Source organism: Eptatretus burgeri, chromosome 8 (assembly GCF_056783735.1).
Source record: "Eptatretus burgeri isolate ZD-2024b chromosome 8, Ebu_testis_v1, whole genome shotgun sequence".
Lineage (NCBI taxonomy): Eukaryota > Metazoa > Chordata > Myxini > Myxiniformes > Myxinidae > Eptatretus > Eptatretus burgeri.
In genome coordinates this window covers 78234259-78250519 of record NC_140968.1, presented here as the reverse complement: position 1 = coordinate 78250519, position 16261 = coordinate 78234259, and the positions used below count along the sequence as shown (strand labels likewise).

General features: G+C 41.7%; 1 protein-coding gene and 1 long non-coding RNA gene across 4 annotated transcripts in view; one reads left to right on the top strand and one right to left on the bottom strand.

The window, feature by feature from the left end:
- Nucleotides 1-16261, bottom strand: part of LOC147022114 (uncharacterized) — a 118222-nt gene that overhangs the window by 32050 nt on the left and 69911 nt on the right. The window contains exon 3 of one of the 3 annotated variants that reach the window (XR_015061065.1): nucleotides 12963-14279. The exons of the other annotated variants lie outside the window; for them this stretch is intronic. This is a non-coding gene — a long non-coding RNA (uncharacterized LOC147022114). Of the gene's footprint in view, nucleotides 1-12962; nucleotides 14280-16261 lie in introns of those variants that run through there. 3 annotated transcript variants of the gene reach the window in all.
- LOC147022117 (myosin heavy chain, skeletal muscle, adult-like) overlaps nucleotides 1-16261 on the top strand; it is a 45221-nt gene that overhangs the window by 28188 nt on the left and 772 nt on the right. The window contains exons 32-39 of the mRNA XM_085892694.1: nucleotides 129-253; nucleotides 496-804; nucleotides 1213-1416; nucleotides 2984-3109; nucleotides 3222-3392; nucleotides 9362-9466; nucleotides 11994-12089; nucleotides 12826-12966. Coding sequence (XP_085748820.1) covers nucleotides 129-253; nucleotides 496-804; nucleotides 1213-1416; nucleotides 2984-3109; nucleotides 3222-3392; nucleotides 9362-9466; nucleotides 11994-12089; nucleotides 12826-12966 — 1277 coding nt within the window. The remainder of the gene's footprint in view (nucleotides 1-128; nucleotides 254-495; nucleotides 805-1212; nucleotides 1417-2983; nucleotides 3110-3221; nucleotides 3393-9361; nucleotides 9467-11993; nucleotides 12090-12825; nucleotides 12967-16261) is intronic.

Genomic DNA, 16261 nt, shown 5'->3' with positions numbered 1-16261 from the left:
CCTCAGGAAGTAGATGTGAAGTAGACATCAAACTTTTTTTTTGTGCGTTTTATTAGTGAGTTTAGGCATGTACAACTAGATACAATTGTATTGGCTGGTGTTGCTTAACAACATATTACTCTGCACAGAGGAGATCGGAGATCTAACGGAACAAATAGGAGAGAACAGCAAGACAATTCACGAGTTGGATAAGATCCGGAAGCAATTGGATCAGGAGAAAGCAGAGGTCCATGCTGCTTTAGAAGAGGCTGAGGTAGGTGCAAATTACTTTTGGGGACAATTAAATTCAGAATAATGAACATAATATGGTAGAGACTGAGAAGATGCTGTAATTTAAAAGAACAGCAACAATAAAATTTGCCAATTGCAATCATGACACATTTTCCTGGAAAAGAGTGCAATGATTAGCAATCAAACAAGTGTGAATGACTGAGCTTTGTAAGTACAGTACTTCAAATTATCTAAATTTTATATGTACCATTTGTTTTTTCACAGGCTTCCTTGGAACATGAAGAGGGAAAACTTATGCGTATCCAGCTAGAACTGAACCAGGTAAAGGGTGAGATTGACAGGAAGATTGCTGAGAAAGACGAAGAGATTGATCAAATGAAGAGGAGCAATCAGCGAGCTATTGAGGCCTTGCAAACTGCACTTGACTCTGAGATTAAGAGCAGAAATGAGGCCCTCCGGATTAAGAAGAAAATGGAGGGAGATCTCAACGAGATGGAAGTTCAACTGAGCCACTCCAACCGACAGGCCGCTGAAGCTCAGAAACACCTGAAAAACTCTCAAGCCCAAGTGAAGGTAGGCATGTCAAGGTGCACAATTCCTGCTTGCTCAATCTACAATTATGAAAGACAGAAGATTGTTATTCCAGGTGTAAGTTGGAACCAAGCTATATCCTGAACTATTACGAGTACAAGCAAAACGTCGATGCATTGTTAACTTCAGTTTAGAAGCTTGATCATACAATGGTGTGCACAATTAATTGTTCATAACAGAAGGAAATCATGTAAAGTGTGTTAATTTTAGTGAACCATCAAAGTGTATACCAAGAGATATGTCAACTGACAAAAACTACCGCAAGTAAATTTCATTTTTTGAACTCAGCAATTTGAAAACATCGATCATTAATGAAAGCAACGTGAAGCAACAGGATCATCAAGTTGAAGTTTGTGTTTTTTCTTTCCATTGTCTTTTTTTTTTGCACAGGATCTGCAACTGCATCTTGATGAAACAATGAGAAGCAACGAGGACCTCAAGGAGCAGTTGGCAATGCTAGAGCGCCGTACAAACCTACTGGTGGCTGAGATAGAGGAGATCCGTGTAGCTCTTGAGCAGACGGACAAGGCGAGGAAGTTGGCAGAATCGGAGTTGAATGGAGCCAGTGAGCGTGTTCAGTTGCTTCATTCTCAAGTAAATGTTTACCACGCACTGGGTTTACCCTACATTGATTGTATTAATTGGTGTTTCAGAAAACATACTCGACCAAAACATTTGAGGGCCATGTGGAAAAGAAAACTCCAGAAGATGATATCAGTCTTGCAAAGAGGCCATTAATTTGATAGCAGGCTATTAATGATCATTGACAATGAAAATCACAGCTATTAAATGTAAAATCTCTGTCTTTGAGGATAAATATGGGGTGTATCCACTCTTGGCATTGATAACAGTCCAGTATCTTGGAACTATGTGAATAAGTTGGTGGAAGACATCCTGGTCCAGTTAGATTGATTTCAACAACTGCCCCACTCTTGCCAAATAAGTCCAGATCCAATCCAGCATTTGTAGCTGTACATGAGGTTGTTGTAATGGAATCCACATAGCGTCTCACTCATTTACACCAGCATGCTGATTACATGAGTGGGCTTGCCAATACAATGGATAATGATCTACTCGAGGTACTGCTGAACATATCAAACCTTGTGAGGTCAAGCAGGGTCATTCATCAGAACAAAGTGTCAGGAGCAGTTGCACCAACAAATGTGCAAACAAAAGTCTCAATGACAATTCCAGTGTCAATGGCCGGTCAAATTTCTGCCGTGAAAGACATAATGATCTGTCGTGCAGATATCCAAACAGATTACCCCTCTCCCACAGCCTGACTGAGACACGAACACAGTGATCATGTATGTGCACCAGCTTACAATGATGTCTCCATCGTCTAAGTCATCAGGAAAATACAAACACAAATATTGACTCAACCAGAAGGAGCACTGGCTTTCGGTCATGATCATGGCTGTCATGTCACACTATGAAGTCTTTCAGTCAAGGGAATATGCACGAGTACCTGCAAGAATGAATAATAAATCAATGTCCAAACTGTTCTAACAGTCTGGGTGAACATTCAAGTCAGAAGCAAACCTGTCCCATTGGGTGATGATCACCAGATAAGTTTACTTCTGGTCTTCCTGCGGGATAACTGACCTCGCTTAACTTTCACCATGTCTTGTGCGTGGAGCATAATGTTTCTGATATCACGTCTGTGCTATTCAATCACACTGTGACTCAACCCAATAGTACAGCACCTTATTCTTGAATGCCAACCGGTCGACCATACTCTTTTGCATTTAAATGTCATCTGTGTGGTATTTTCAAGTGATAAATGTTCAAAACTATGCAAAACAAATGCAGATATGGGATTTTTGATGATCTGAAAATGTTCCATGATCAAACACTGGCTGATTGATTCACCACCTGGTTGATGCCAGATTTTCGTGCATTCATGAGCAAATTTCCTTTTCTATTGATCATGAGTAAACCGGAAGGATAAAATTGTATCATCAAGTTCTTTCAAACTCTTATTTGTTTATGTCATATAATGATTTTTTTCAGCATTTATTGTTGAGTGGAGTTGAAGGAAATGCTTGTTGAACTACTACTTCAATGTCTCAAAATGGCAATTGCATTGTTGCTTAAACAAACCTTTCAATTTGTTCATAATCAATATGTCCTAACTGCGCAAACACCTTTTTGTCATCAGAACACCACCCTTATCAACACCAAGAGGAAGATGGAAGGAGATATTGCACAACTTCAGAATGAAGTTGAAGAAGCTTTGCAAGAGAGTCGGAATGCTGATGACAAAGCGAAAAAAGCCATTACGGATGTATGTCCGAGGAGCATACATGTTTAACATTACAGGAACAATCTTAAATATACAGTTTTCTGACAGCATACCGATTTGCAGTTTTTGAAAACGATATTGGACATCTTTCCAGGCTGCAATGATGGCTGAGGAGCTGAAGAAGGAGCAGGACACCAGTGCCCATCTTGAGCGCATGAAGAAGAACATGGAGCAAACGGTGAAGGACCTCCAGCACCGGCTGGACGAGGCTGAACAGATCGCTCTCAAGGGTGGAAAGAAGCAGATGCAGAAGCTCGAAGCACGGGTAAGTGAACACCTTTTATTATATGGATTGGAACTGAAGCTTAAATATTGGTAGAAGCCATGGGTGCAATTCACAAAGAGAAGATAAAGAAGCTGATGTACGTGCATTCTTTTTTATACAAGATGGAGGCTCATGGAAGAGCGAGACATCTGGTGAACTGCAGATGTTGTAAATGTATGATATGTTACGAAGAGTACAGGAGGTCACCAATAGGCAAACAATACAAAAAAAATGAGGCATAAGTTATCCAGATATTATAGTGAGATGGCTTTTACAGGTTTTCCCACTTACAAAGCACGTAGAGGTCTGTAATTTTTATCATAGGTACACTTCAACTGTGAAAGACAGAATCTAAAACAAAAATCCTGAAAATCACATTGTATGATTTTTAAATAATTAATTTGCATTTTATTGCATGAAATAAGTATTTGATGCATCACAAAAACAAAACTTAATATTTGGTACAGAAACCTTTGTTTGCAATTACAGAGATCAGACATTTCCTATAGTTCTTAACCAGGTTTGCACAGACTGCAGCAGGGATTTTGGCCCACTCCTCCATACAGATCTTCTCCAGATCCTTCAGGTTTCAGGGCTGTCGCTGGGCAACACAGACTTTCAGCTCCCTCCAAAGATTTTCTATTGGGTTCAGGTCTGGAGACTGGCTCGGCCACTCCAGGACCTTGAGATGCTTCTTACGGAGCCACTCTTTCGTTGCCCCGGCTGTGTGTTTCGGGTCGTTGTCATGCTGGAAGACCCAGCCACGCCCCATCTTCAATGCTCTTGTTGAGCGAAGGAGGTTGTTGACCAAGATCTGGCGATACATGGCCCCATCAATCCTCCCCTCAATACGGTGCAGTCGTCCTGTCCCCTTTGCAGACAATCATCCCCAAAGAATGATGTTTCCACCTCCATGCTTCACGGTTGGGATGGTGTTCTTGGGGTTGTACTCATCCTTCTTCTTCCTCCAAACACGGCGAGTGGAGTTTAAACCAAAAAGCTCTATTTTGGTCTCATCAGACCACATGACCTTCTCCCATTCCTCCTCTGGATCATCCAGATGGTCATTGGGAAACTTCAGACGGGCCTGGACATGCGCTGGCTTGAGCAGAGGGACCTTGCGTGCGCTGCAGGATTTTAATCCATGACGGCGTAGTGTGTTACTGATGGTTTTCTTTGATACTGTGGTCCCAGCTCTCTTCAGGTCATTGACCAGGTCCTGTCGTGTAGTTCTGGGCTGATCTCTCACCTTTCTCATGATCATTGAGGCTCCACGAGGTGAGATCTTGCATGGAGCCCCAGACCGAGGGAGATTGACTGTTATCTTGAACTTCTTCCATTTTCTAATAATTGCGCCAACAGTTGTTGCCTTCTCACCAAGCTGCTTGCCTATTGTCCTGTAGCCCATCCCAGCCTTGTGCAAGTCTACAATTTTGTCCCTGATGTCCTTAGACAGCTCTCTGGTCTTGCCCATTGTGGAGAGGTTGGAGTCTGATTGAGTGTGGACAGCTGTCTTTTATGCAGATAACGAGTTCAAGCAGGTGCAGTTAATACAGGTAATGAGTGGAGAATGGGATGGCTTCTTAAAGACAAAACTATACTAACAGGTCTGTGAGAGCCAGAATTCTTACTGGTTGGAAGGTGATCAAATACTTATTTCATGCAATAAAATGCAAATTAATTATTTAAAAATCATACAATGTGGTTTTCATTATTTTTGTTTTAGATTCCATCTTTCACAGTTGAACTGTACCTATGATACAAATTACAGACCTCTACGTGCTTTGTAAGTGGGAAAACCTGCAGAATCGGCAGTGTATCAAATACTTGTTCTCCCCACTGTATGTCGAGAAAGACCCCTCACTTTCTCTCATTACTTGTGAAGTTTAGCATAGGATTAAAACAATATCAAATATGGAGTCAAAAGCATGCAAGTCAATTCAGCAACTGTCAGGAATTTAGAGAACAGGAATGTTTTAAGATGTCTATGATTATTGGTTTTTACCCCTCAACCCGAATTGGCTCAGGGGTATTGTTGTCCGGCGTCCGTCCGGTCGTCTGTCAACTTTTGGTTTCCGTCAATTTCGAGGAGAACGCCTTGTCCGATTAAATCCATTTTTGCAGGGTATGTTGGGGTTGAGTAGTGGAAGGTTCCTTTTGAAAATGGACGCGCTGCAATTTTCAATGTGGCCTCCATGGCAGCCATCTTGAAATTGGTTTCCGTTGATTTCGAGGAAAACACCTTGTACGATTAAATCCATTTTTGCAGGGTGTGTTGGGGTTGAGTAGAGGAAGGTTCCTTTCGAAAATGGGCGCGCTGCGATTTTCAATGAGGCCTCCATGGCAGCCATCTTGTCCGGGTGGGCGTCCGTCCGTCTGTCAACTTTTGATTTCCGTCGATTTCGAGGAGAACGCCTTGTCCGATTAAATGCATTTTTGCAGGGTGTGTTGGGGTTGAGTAGAAGAAGGTTCCTTTCAAAAATGGGCATGCTGCGATTTTCAATATGGCCACCATCTTGAAATTGGTTTGCGTCAAGTGGCTGAGGGGTTACGCCCGCTTTGCTGTGCTAGTTTTTAATTTATATTTTTTCCAAGTTTGCTGATGCTCCCGTCAACAAAAAAGGATGTACAAGGCTTCCAACAGATCTGCAGTGAAAGTGGTCAAGTTTGAGAAACTTTTTTGGAGATCACAATCAAGGTTCATGTTGACTAATTTCCTTTCACAAAACAAACTTCGAAGCGTAAAAGGTTAAAAAAAAAATCAGTAAATATCAGCTCAGAGGAAGATGATTTGAGAATATGTACAATGAAGTTTTAAAGTTTATTATTTAAAACAAAAGCGTATTTTTTCAGACACATTTCAATCTTACCAGTAAATAATATCATTCAGGGGGAAAAAAACAAAACAAAACAGGCATGAGACAAGAAGGATCAAGGACATGATATTTTAATTTGTACAAAGCGTACAAGCACACAGCCTTGCCTCAAAAAACCCTTCTCTCAATCGGTAGCCATGGTATATGTGAAGTAAGAAATGGATAAGGAAAACGAGAAACAGGTTTCCCCAAGCATTGGAATTTTTCGGAAAGGAGGGGAAGTCAAAGAGCTCAGATGTAATGCCATTCTTATGTCGAGGCCCATAATATTTGCCTGTTGGATTAAAATTTCAATTTGAAATTCTGAAGTGCAATATTTTGAGCCAAGCTCGGTATAAATTGACTTATGGCTGTGTCGTTTCCATCTTATTTAATAGGTAGTACTCTTGGTGGTGCAATGGTTAGATTGTGTGTCCTGAGTTGGGGAGGTCAGTGGTTCAAACCCTGGCTGAATCATACCAAAGGCTTTTCTGTGTGCTGCTTCTTCACTTTATGCTCAGCATTAAAAAAAAGGATAAAAGACGGACAAATTCTGGGAAGACAATGCCAAACCATCCCGTATAACCCTTGCTAAAAAAACTAAAAAAATAAACTGCTTTGGCAGTACCGATGCTCTGTAAAGAGTATGGTATCGGTTTTTTTTTTAATAAAATAAAATATTTAACTAAGGGTATGACCACAAACTCATGGACAGAAGTTTAATATTTCTGTGTCTGTCATTATGACATTACCATGATTCAACAACAAATTTTGGTTAATGGAGAAATTGTGGAACTTCAAGTGTTATATAACGGAATACAGTACAAGAGTTTGTTAAGGCTCGTGTTGGTCTGCGTTGGCAGACAGAAAAAAGATAGGTTTTATCAATGAAAAGTTGACAAAGTTCCTTTAAAACCAATGTGAGAAGCAAAGCAGCTGGTATTTTGGGATTTTACCCTTTTATACAAGATGGAGCCTCATGGAAGAGCAAGGCAACAGAGGGTAAAAAGGCAATGTGTTGTCAGTGACACAGTTGGACAAAACAAGCAAAGGAATGACCAAACAGGAAAAAAACGAGAGAGAAGGCGAGGAAACGTGGTAACCTGTCATAAAGAGGGTCGGGTTAATGGGGGCACAAAACATCTTGGATAGGGATGGGATGACATGAAAGAGTTTTGCACTGACTGTATCAAGTCCCGTGTGGGGAAGAGCGTGATTGAAACGTCTCCTGAAGGAAATGAGGAACAATGCGGTGGAGATGCACGATAGCCCTTGGAAGAACGTGTGTTCTGGAGTTGCAGGGAAGAGTCAGAGGGCTGAGAGAGCATTTGGAGTAAAAACGGAGGAAAGCGGTAAAAAAATAAAAAGGTCAATGGCCTGTCTGCAATGTTAGAGCAACAGGTCTTGTACTTCTGCCTCATCATGGGAAACGCCAGTAATGTGAAGAGTTTTAGAATCCACAGAATGAGAGACAGATCTGATGCTGGGCTGTCAGCCCATTGGGGGGAGAGTTGTTCCATTGAGCTACGGACAAGCCTTGCAGGTGATGAGTCGTGCTGATTTTCAAATAATGACTTTAATTTGGATGATGTGGGATGCTGAGTCTAAGGCTGGCTTTTTATGCCAGCTGTTTTTCTCTCGACAAGCGTGAAGGTCATGGAAGAGCAAAGTTAAATCGACAGTGGGGTAGAGGGCCAACAATTGGGCACAACCAGCAAGGGAATAAGCGAACAGGAAAGGGAAATAGAGATAGACAGATTCCATTACTTCCAGGGCTGCTCTGGGTACCAGCGACGCCACAACAACAGCATTGCCTTTCTCACTGCACTCAGTGGGGCATTTCCTTAGGAGGAATTTCCTCCTTCCCATGCATACCAACCTATGGGGGGAAAAAAATATATATATATATATATTTGTATACAATGTCGATGCTCGTATGAGAGCTAACACATAGAACGTACAAGAGGGGTGGGAGAGGGAAGCACAAAACAGTGGGGAACAGAGACATTAGATCTGTGGAAGGGAGAGGGATGGGGCGGGGTACACGGGGTAAACAAGATGGACATGACAGGGATTATCAGGTCCTTACAGTACAGGGACTTTCAGGAAGGAAATCAGGGAATTTGAAGGAGGTGGATTTGGGGTGGATTAACAGGGGAAGAAAAGATCATCGTTTTGGACGGGGGAAGATAAGAGATGGTGGTGAACAGCTGTTTTTTGAAGACCTGGAGGGAAGAATGGGATTGAAGAGTGTGTGGAAGTTTGTTTCTAAGGTGGGAAAATATTGGAATGAAAGAATGAAGATGAGCAGTGATTCTTGATTTTGGTAGTTTCCGGAAGGGGGTTGCTGGCTGACCTTGAGCGCCCTGCGGAAATATGGGTGGCTGGGGGGGGGGGGGGTTCAGAATGCAGTCAGAACAGGGGAACGAAGCTGGAGAGGAGATGGTAGAAGACAGAAACACCACCGACCTGCATGTTGTGAGAGACCCAAAGACTCAGCCTCATCGCGGGAAATACCAATGATCCTAAATGCCTAGGTTTTCACAGCATGGAGCCGAGAACAGCAGCTCAGAGGGGACAGCAGTACTCCAGCAGGCGCATGAAAGCTTTGTACGTGGTCAGGAGCTCAGGTGTGCCAAGGAAGGACTTTGCACAACTAAGGATGCCCAGTCAGCAACTGGCTTTGGAAGCCAGTTTGAAAATGTGGGAATGTCCGTGTTAACCTTTTCAATGCTGAACGTCAAACAAGGAAGCAGCACATACCATTTTTTTAAATCTTTAGAATGACTCGGTTTGAACCGCCAACCTCCAAAACTCAGAGAGGACACTCTAACCATTGCATCACCAATTCTTGTAATAAAGATAATGAATCAGGATGGGTGATGATACGATGGGTGGTGCACTGCATTTTCGAAACACTGGAGGAAAGAGTGGGAAAGAACAGCCTCTGGAAATCGGTTACATAGACGAGACAGCCCAGCAGAGGTTCCATTGATAGCAACACAAGATTACCTTTCAACTTTCAGCTGATAAAACGCATCATTCAATTTATCATAATGTTTTATGTAAATGTCAATGATGTCACAATGTAAAAGTGTATTTTTTTTCTTTTAGGTTCGAGAGCTTGAGGCAGAATTGGACATTGAACAGCGCAAGCATTCCGATGCCGTCAAGGGAATGCGAAAGTATGAAAGGAGGATCAAAGAGGTTACGTACCAGGTGGGTCAGAAAATAAAAAGTAAATAATGATATATTAATTGAATTTGCTTGTTATGCTACAATGACAGATCCAAACATACTTCAACAGGCTGCCTTTCAGGCTGAAGCTGTATGGGAAAATGATAAAATGTGACATCACCAGAATTTCATTCCATTTCTTTCTTCCTCCATTATCTCAACTCTGTGCAATTCAGTTGCAGTCTTCCACCAATACTGACAGGTGTTTAACTTGTTGGGCCTTTACATCATTTCTGCACAGGCTGCCCTTTATCACTTGTCTTTGCCAACTATTGCTTTACCAATGAAATGGAAGTACATTATTAATGTGAAGGATTCAAAGGAAGAGTAGCATTATAGACTCAGAGAGGTGATCAAGTTGGCAGGATAGCCGAGAGGTACGCACAGTCGCCTCCAAGTAGTCTTGCCTGGGTTTGAATCTCAGCCCAACTATAAACTGCCATCCTGGTGATTCACAGGCAGGGCGATTCATCAATGTGTGTGCCGTCCCGAAGATGGACGTTAAACTTGGCATCCCGTCTGCTGGCATTAGATGGTGGATATTAAAGATCTCACGGTGCCCTTCGCGAATAGTGGGAGAGCTATCGCCGGCATCTATAATAATAATAAATGTCTGTGTGTGTGTGTGTGTGTGTGTGTGTGTGTGTGTGTGTGTGTGTGTGTGTGTGTGTGTGTGTGTGTGTGTGTGTGTGTGTGTGTGTGTGTGTGTGTGTGTGTGTGTGTGTGTGTGTGTGTGTGTGTGTGTGTGTGTGTGTGTGTGTGCGTGTGTGTGTGTGCATGAGAGAGTCTCCTCCATAACTCCAAAACTATGAAACATAACGGCCTGAAACTTTGCATTCGTACTAACAAAACTGCGTTAATTTAAACACGCTATTTGGAAATGATTAGCGGTCTTATTTAACTATCCATTATCAAGGCTTCATGCTTGGTCAGCCGCTTATTCAACCTCCTGTCAGCTCGCTGGGGTCTTATTTCACCATTTTGTTCAGCCTGCTCAGCCATGCCTTCACTTGGAACAGGCCGGAAAGGTTTCTCAATGATAAAGCGCTCAAATATTTTTTTCCCACTTTCCTCAGTCATATCTATACTAGAATGGAGCTAAGTGTTTATTATCTCCTCCGAGACGAAGCGTCAATGGTCCACGAAACTCGCTATCATGAACAAAACTTAGGGGGGGGGGTTAAAAAGTGAAGCCGGGGTCACCGAGTATTAGGTATGCAGCCCGAGGTACATCACCGGACATGATTGGTCCAGTGCTGTCACATGCCTACCACAGAGCAGACCACCACCACCAAAACCACCACCTCTGCCACCACCTCGTCCATGGGACGGGTAATATTCTAGTATCATTGAATGCCTGATCTTCACACCTATAAATAGATGGATCCATCATAATGCTTATAAATGCCCAGACAGCAGTGTTCGTGCCATTATTTCATCTCCACACATGCAAATTCGCTTTAGAATCTCTTAACCTGAGCCGAATTTCAAAATTTAAACTGCGGAATTGGCCTTAGTAGCAGTTCTGATTGCTAAAAAAAAAGTGTTAATTTGTACAATTCGTACATTATTTGACACCGTGCGTCTCTGGGTGGTGTTTGTCAGAACCGATTGCTAATTGCTTGCCAAGCCAGCCTTTCCTGATTGACCATTTCATTAGAGTGCTTGCTTGAGTGCTTAATAGCGGTGGGCAGTTAAATTACAAAGAACTCAATTCCAACCATGGAATTGAAAGGAATCAAGTAGTGAACCGTCTTTCTCCCTCCCCCACTTCTCTTAATATTTCGGTCAGCGAAGCGACGGGTTATATTTGCTAGTGTTTAATGAAGGACAAATTCCTGCTCTCACCTACCGGGTGGACTGCATCAGCGGCATAGCTAGAACCCCAGCATTCAGTGTTTGCGAAGCCTTGTCCGACATATGAAAGAAAAAGAAGAGAAGTGATCCAAAATACGAGCGAACAAGGGATGTAACAGAGCCGAAGTCAGCAAAAACTTGGACATTGCGAGGATGGCAAATCATTGGTTACTCAATGAACATGTGATCTGGAAGGGCTTGAGAGGAGAGGAGGGGTAAATGCACAGTTGAGTCAGACAAGGTGAGATGCAGTGAAGGACTGCACGGGTTATTGAACAAGCTGATCAATTTAATTATACATCTTCGGAAGTCAAAAAGTTTGCATGTTGTGGAAATTTTGATGACTAAGAAAACACCTTGGCTGTCTTATTATTCTATTGCCACTAATATACTGTCGGACCGACTCACCACTGCCATTGTTTGTCCATGACAGATCCCCAACAGGTGGTGAAACAAATGGCAGATAAAGTGAAGTTATGTACTGTATAAAGCCAGAGAAAATATCTGTTGGTTATTTTTCAATTCACTGATTATGTGCATTTTTTTCACATCAAATATGAAGAGCACAAATTTCTGTTCATTGTTAAAAAAAATTTTTTTTTTAATAAAAGCATGTACAGTAAGTACTCTGACAATGGTAAACCTTTTCCAGGCAGAGGAGGACAGGAAGAATGTAGTTCGTCTGCAAGACTTGGTTGACAAACTGCAGCTCAAAGTCAAATCCTACAAGAGACAGTCTGAGGAAACCGTAAGTACTTGATAGCCAAGATATATATATATATATATCAATATAATTTGATGCGTCAGATGAACCGCTCTTTTGTGCAGGATCGTGAAATTAATCTGAAAATAATTTTTTTTGCTATTCAGATAAAAGTATAATTTAGACATGAAAACCTTGATGAATTCACTATTTATCACTTTAACAACATCATTTAGTTTTGCTTCTGGGGCAGCTTGACATGGATAATCTCATGATCGTCTCCAAAATCTTTGAAACAAACACACTTCATATTGGAGAGCTCACCTTTCATATTCGACACTAAATTTACTTTGCTGCTTGGATCAGGCTTTACTTGTATCCCTATCTGTATTAGGTCCTCTAAGGTTTAGTGTTATATTTCCATTAACGCACTGATCGAGCATGTGCTGGAGGCCAAGCCGAATCCAGAACTGCACGATTAGTCTAAATCTGAGCGTTTTAATATTATTACCTTGCAATCTTTTTATATTCAACAAATTGTATCACGCATTATTTTTTTCTTCTTCTACTGTATGTCTGATTAACCCCCCACCTGCCCCACTTCCTTTCCTTCCATCAAAGTTGATCATATAGGATAATGAACGGTGTGTGCATCAACTACAAAGGAAAGTCAAAACGTTTCTCTGTCAGTTTTCATCTGACCGTGAAACAACTTGGCACAGGTATTGTATACCTTTTCTGTGTAGTTTTCCAGCCAGTGTCATCCATGTCATTTCTGCAGGAGGAACAGGCCAATTCCAACCTGTCCCGCTACCGCAAGCTGCAGCACGAGATGGAACAGGCCGAGGAGCGCGCGGACATCGCCGAGTCCCAGGTCAACAAGCTTCGCGTCCGCACACGAGATATCATCAAAGTGCACACGGTAAGTTGCAAACATCATGCAAAACAGCATACTTCATTCCAAGTTATGTTTTGCTTGCTAACATTTCTTGATAGCCACTTGCAATGTTAAAATATGTCACCTTTTCGGCTTGCCCCTGTAAGGGCAGAAGAAGGGTGCAAGGTTTTCTTTGATTTTAGGAAAGAAAAACCGTTACTACCTAGGCTAACCAATGGTGGGTTATAGAGAGCCAGACAGACAGAGCCCCATTGCAGAGGTTGGACTTTGTAAAGATACTTGGGGCAGAATTTTAAAATTTGACCACAGTACTTTCAACAATTGCTTACTCTGTGAAAAACACCGTGGGGTTACTAATGTTCGCTAGCAAGAAGGGTCCATGAGGTGGTCGAATTAAGGTGCTCCACTCTTTAATACAACACCCTGCCTGTAAGGTACCTGTAAAACCATTTATACTTGGGTTGTGAATTAAACACAACAGACAGTTTCTGTTGGACTAGGACAGCAGACAACACGTCAACTAAGTCGAGTGTATTGTAGATACAAACTAGAAGGGTACTCGGTAGAGCACATACCTCTGCCATGTAATGCCTGATCCACGAGAACATATCGGGCCCAATACATTTTTGAAATATGCGATGCAATACTATATCGTTTTTGGCCCCATCTCTCAATAGTGAAGAATCACTTCGAGAATTAAATAATTTGCATATCCAGATCCGAAAATCGGATCGTAAACAAAATCAAATCAATTTGTCGTTTCCACACACCCAACCTGTCCACCAAGTTTTGTCCAAATCCATCCACAACTTTTTGAGAGATCGTGCTATATATCGTTTTTAGCCCTATCTCTCAATGGTAAAGAACCACTTAAAAAAATTCTAGTAGTCGGATCCAGATCTGGATCTTCACCAAAATATAATCAGTTTGTCCTTGTCATACACCCAATCTGTCCACAACTTTATGAGCTATCCTGCACACAGACAAACAAACAGACAGACAGAAAGTGGTGAAAACATAACCTCCTTCACCTTCGGTAACAAGCAAATCATATGTGTAGTAAAAATGAACAAACAGGTTGCCTTTCATAAAGGTCCAACACTGTGCCACTCCAGTGTCACACAAAGGCATACCTTAGTAGTTACATCCCTAATAATACCAGAACAGACTGGAATAACCTCCCCCAGAAACATCAAATCAAACCACCTCACAGCAATTAAAAACACATTTATTTAAAGAACACCAGAAGCAAAATCGAACAGAGTAGGACTCACAGGCAGCACGGAAGCCAACCACCTCTGGCCAACGATGCTGCATAGCGATGTCCGGATACCATTCTGAGATTATGAGGAGGTAAAATATCAAGAGAAGACGTACTGAACATGTTAGTAGCCATATGTGAGGATTATGTTGAAAAACATGTTGAAAAGTCAGCAAAGTAATGGAGCTAATGACAATTGGGAATCTATTTCAAGAAGACTTATGGATACGGAAGTGCAAATTCTGAGATTTTTGTAGCCATTTCTGCATCTGCAAGCCACTTGACTCAGGTAGAAACAGAGAGATGCATCTTTAGTTTTACCAAATGAATCAGGATTGGACCATTCACCATTGCAAACGCATCTCATGAGAGCTACAACTCACACTAATTTGATTGGAAAGAGGAGTAAGAGATTGGTGAAAACAAAAAGAGGTTAAAAGACAAAGCACAGCAGAAGAATGAGTTGAGGAATGGTTTGAATTCCACCAAGAACATTGAATGACTACATTACCAGAACATCCCATGAGTATTTGTAATTACAGTGCCTATAGAAAGTCTATACCACCTTTAAATTTTTCACCCTTTGTTTTCTTATTGCCTGGAATTGAATTGCATTAAATCAGACTTTTTCCACCTTTATTTACACTTCGTAACCCACAACTTCCAAGTGAAAAACAAATTCTACAAATTTCAGAAAATTAATTAAATATACAAAAATGGAATATCTTGGTTGGATAAGTGTCCACCCCCCTGAGTTAATACTTGGTGGAAGCACCTTTGACAGCAATTACAGCTGTGAGTCTGTTGGGATAGGTCTCTACCATATTTGCACACCTTGATTGGGCAATATTTGCCCATCCTTCTGTACAAAACTGTTCAAGCTCAGTGAAGTTGCGTAGGGAGCTTTGGTGGACAGCAATCTTCAAGTCATTCCACAGATTTTTGATTGGATTTAGGTCGGAACTCTGACTGGGCCACTCAAGGACATTTATATTTTTGTTCCTTCGCCACTCCAGTGTAGCTTTGGCTGTGTGCTTCAGGTCATCATGCTGGAAGGTGAACTTCCATCCCAATTTCAGCTTTCTTACAAAGGGCAGCAGGTTTTCCTCTGGGATTTTTCTGTATTTTGCTTCATCCATTTTCACTTTGATCCTGACAAGTGCCCCAGTCCCTGCTGATGAGAAACACCCCCATAACATGATGCTGCCACCACCATGCTTCACAATAGGGATGGTGTTCTTTGGTTAATGTGCTGTGTTTGGATTGTGCCAAACGTATCATTTTGCATTTAGGCCAAAATGTTCCATCTTGGTTTCGTCAGACCACAAAACTTTTTGCCACGTGGCTTCAGAATCTCTGGAGTGTTTTTTTGCATACTTCAAATGGGACTCAAGGTGGACGTTTTGAGTAATGGTTTCCTTCTTGACATCCTACCATACAGACCAGACTTGTGGAGTGCTTAGGATATTGTTGTCACATGCACACAGTGACCAGTCTTTGTGATAAAGGCACGTAGCTCCTTCAAAGTTGCCATCTGATCAATTTACTCCTTGCTTGGTCATCCAGTTTGCAGGGACGGCCTGATCTAGGCAGGGTCTTGGTGGTACCATATGCCTTCCACTTCTTAATGATTGTCTTGATTGTGCTCCAAGGGATATTCAATGCCTTTGAAATATTTTTATACCCATCTCCGGATCTGTGCCTTTCCACAACATTATCCTGGAGGTGTTTTGAAAGCTCCTTCCTGTTCATGGTTGTCTTTACTGTGAAATGCACGACCCAGCAGAAGAAACCTACAGGAACAGCTGATTTTATTCTGAAATAATCCGAATCACTACAATTTAACACAAGCGGAGGCCAATTAACTTGGTGTGTGATTTTGAGGTGATTGGTTTCAACTGAGCTAATTTACAATTGCTATTTTAAAGGGGGTGGACACTTATCCAACCAAGATGTTCTAGTTTTGTGTTTTTAATTGATTTTCTGAAATTTGTATAATTTGTTTTTCACTTGGAAGTTGTGGGTTACGTTGTGTAAATAAAGGTGGAAAAAGTCTGA